The following is a 3,367-nucleotide window of genomic DNA, read 5'->3' as shown; positions in this document are numbered from 1 at the left end:
TTGCTTCACGCGTCACTCCAGTTCACAGTCGCTGACCGCTGCTTACAAGTTGTGACACAGGTGGCCAACTTCGCAGAAGCGCACCTAAGAGCTGGAATATGTCACTGTCCGACCCCTTCCTTCGTACTCTTTACAGCAGTGAACGCCTAGAAGATAGTCCAAGCTTCTTAAAAAAACTCCGCTTGAAGCTCTAGCTCCACAGTACAAGCGTTTGCAGCGCATTAAATGTAAATCTTTGGAGCAGCAGGCACTTTTAGCTGAGGGTCTACTGTTAGCAGGCACAGCGAACAACACAAAATTGATAGCAAGGTTTTTGGCATACGCCCTGTGTTCTCGTGTCCATGCACTCACGCATATAGACCGAAAAAAGGAAGAAAATAATACAATAAGCTTGACAAGATTGAACTGCCACATTCTACATTGGCTAGGGTAGCGATTCAATTCCTACCTTTGCCATTAATAACCACCCCCTCCCTTTTGGTGGTCACCACTATAGTAAAAAGCACCTGCATAAAACCACACATACACCAAATCCCTGAGCACTGCTGGATTTTATTAAAGTATTAAGCACAAAAATTACTTCATTTAGGCTGATTAAAATAAAATATGGCAACCTAGTACAAGAAAGCACATGCTCTGGATGATTGGGTAGGTATTTGCATCAGGATTTTAGTGGTCCCACTTTGCTACCTTAAATAAGGGATCTCTCCTTTAAGTTTGAGCAATATCCTGCAGTACCTTCCTTGTGCAAACTGTACTTACATCAGTGCACATAAAATTTTGACAGAATGGTCTGTACAACAAAATACTTTCTTGTAAATGTGCCAAAGAATCCAGACACCACTTGTGCTGATGCCAGGAGTTGAATAACACGTGTTGCTTGAATGTGCTGTGGCAGTGCACACTTAAGCAACTTACGCACTGCAAGTAATCACATGCAATTTACCAGGCAAGTCCACTAACTTGATGTCAACAAGGGTTCCACTTGGTGTTAACAGTGTCACTCTAGCCTGTAACCTAGAGCCAGTGGAGAAATACGAATCTGCATCAGTATGAGAAATTTTTCAAACAATGTCTCCATCGAGGCCCAAAGACTGGCTAATTTGTTGGAGATAGTTATGTTTTAGAGGCAATAAGTACTGCCTTTCTTCAGGCACTTTGTCACAGTGACGATCTGTCTCATTTAGGACTCTAGACACTAAAGTCGCCACAGTTTGCACACCATCACCAATAGGGCTAACTGCAGTGGGCACACTCATTCTTGCTGGAGGAGACATCCTCAGAAGGCGAGTAATGGGCAGAATGTGCCCCTCTGTAGTAAAGATGTACTTGGCAAAGTGCTTGTTTAAGGGATTGTCAATGTCAAACAGCAGGTAGAGGTACTTGCAGGTTTCACTCAGAAAGAAACTTTCCATACGGTCTTCCAGAGACTTGTCCTGCACATTGTGTATGGTGGCATAGCCACATGGCGCTTTGGTGTGATTGTTTAGGCTCTGCAGAATGTCTCGGCCAACGTGGAGGTAAAATGGGTTTTTGGTGGCTCGATACAACAGGTATGTAGATTCAATAAGTTCAGGTCTTAGAGGATAGAAGGACAAATCGGGCAAGGCCTTCTGCCAGTTGAAACGTTCTGGCAACGCACCAAACCGCCTCCAAATGGCATAGAAGAGTGCATGGCTGCATATGGCCTCCTCAATGTCCCCGAGCAGAACTTGGATGCCAGAGAATGAGGCCTGCAAGGAATCAATCCAAAGTGTCGACGTAGAGCCATCCTGCATGTTGACATTGACATAGAGTGGGTGTTCCCCACAACCCTCGTTACACGAGACCCGCCCCTTGCGCATGTATTGCTTGATGACGCTGTAGCTCTCGTTGAACATGCGGAAGTCCTCGATATCGCCGAACAGGATGTAAGTCTTGAGCAGGTACTCGTAGAAGGAGTCGAGGCCAGCGCCGATGCCACTCATCTTGCCGATCCACTCGCCCGTGTTGACGTCCACGATGTTGCCCATGAGCCCGGTGTCCTTGGCCCTCAGCTGCCATAGGGCTCGCGTGGCGCGCCGTGCTGCCTCCTCGTACGCGCCGTCGTCCAGCAGCCGGCTCAGCACGCCAAACTCGAGCAGCAGCGAGCCCGCACCGGCCGTGCACGTGTGCGTGGAGACACCACGCGGGACGCCGCGCCGCAGGTTGACCCGCGGATAGGGGATGCCCGTGCGCGTGTTGTCGAACGCCGGCAGCAGTCGCGACGCGAGGTCCCTGGACAGCTGCAGCAGCTCGTCCCGGTAGCCCGGGGGCCGCAGGTCGCCGAACGGCTGCTCTTGGTCCGTGATGAGCAAGTGGGCCGACAGCAGCGCGCCCAGCAACCGAATGTTGGCCTCGAACACCTGCACCACGTTGTCCTTGTCGAAGGAGACGTGATCGAGGATAAGCCGCACCGCGTTTCTGAACTCGCTCGCGTTTCCCATCACGGCCAGCGTGTCGAGTGAGTCGACCAGAGTGAGCGAGTAGTCGCCGAGAACGTCGTTGATGTTGATGTTTGAAGGGTTATCGTAGTCGGGGCCACGGCCTGTGCAGTATATAGGGTTCAGTTCGTCTTTCGGGAACGCGTACTTCATGTAACTGTCGTAGCCGAACTGGAACATACGCTTGGCCTCCTCGACCATGCTGAGACGTAGCTCCTCCGGGAAACTGCCGTACTTGCGGTCGTAGAAGCCTGGCTTGTAAAAAAACACATCGTATCCGGTCGTACACGGCAGCAGGGCTGCGAGGGCGATTGCGATTATCACATTACGCAGTGCCAGGCCCATGACGACGCCGATCAACCGCTGACAGCGGTGCGTCGCGCAGCAGAGGTGTCCTGTGTCGTCATCCCGCCGATGCGCTACGTGGACGGCTCGGAACACAACAGACGGGGCGCCGCCGTCAGCTCGACTACGGCACGGCTCGGCATGTTCCACAAACAGCCGCGGTCCTAACACACCTTACTCCGACCGCCCTTCAACCGACGCCGACTACGCCTCGATGCTTTTTTTCTTCGGCGGGGCCCGACCCGCCGCCCGCCCCACTTGGCAAACTTTCTCACCCACCGTAGCCACCCGTTGCTTTCGGATTTCCATGTTCTAGTCTCGGATAGCGACGGCTGCCGCGGCTAGAGTCAGTTTCGGTTTCAGCTTTGCGAGCATACTACAGCTACGAGACGGTTTTTTGAGGGAACGCCATACTCGGGCTATTTTTCTAAAGCGAAGCTGTCAAGGGCTCAGTCTTCGATGGTCGCGTCCAGATGTAGAAAAGAACTCTCATTGGCCGTATGCTGTACGTGCGAGTGAAAGCGCGCGAGGGACGAGCGCTTTCACGGGGAGCGAACGCA

At 52.1% G+C, this 3,367-nt stretch overlaps 1 protein-coding gene across 1 annotated transcript; it reads right to left on the bottom strand.

Moving 5' to 3' along the window:
- Nucleotides 1–532: 532 nt before the first annotated feature.
- Nucleotides 533–3,094, bottom strand: LOC119449381 (ER degradation-enhancing alpha-mannosidase-like protein 1). The gene has a single exon (XM_037712550.2). It carries the CDS (start codon nucleotides 2,805–2,807, stop codon nucleotides 1,065–1,067), a length of 1,743 nt encoding a protein of 580 aa, XP_037568478.1. The 5' UTR covers nucleotides 2,808–3,094; the 3' UTR covers nucleotides 533–1,064.
- Nucleotides 3,095–3,367: the final 273 nt, after the last annotated feature.

Source organism: Dermacentor silvarum, chromosome 4 (genome assembly GCF_013339745.2).
Source record: "Dermacentor silvarum isolate Dsil-2018 chromosome 4, BIME_Dsil_1.4, whole genome shotgun sequence".
In the NCBI taxonomy this organism is placed as follows: domain Eukaryota; kingdom Metazoa; phylum Arthropoda; class Arachnida; order Ixodida; family Ixodidae; genus Dermacentor; species Dermacentor silvarum.
Note: the sequence above shows the minus strand (reverse complement) of the source record. Positions and strands in the feature narration are given on the sequence as shown.

Excerpts from the sequence above, each read along its gene's own strand:
- LOC119449381 (XM_037712550.2), bottom strand. The coding sequence starts at position 2,807 with ATGGGCCTGGCACTGCGTAATGTGATAATCGCAATCGCCCTCGCAGCC.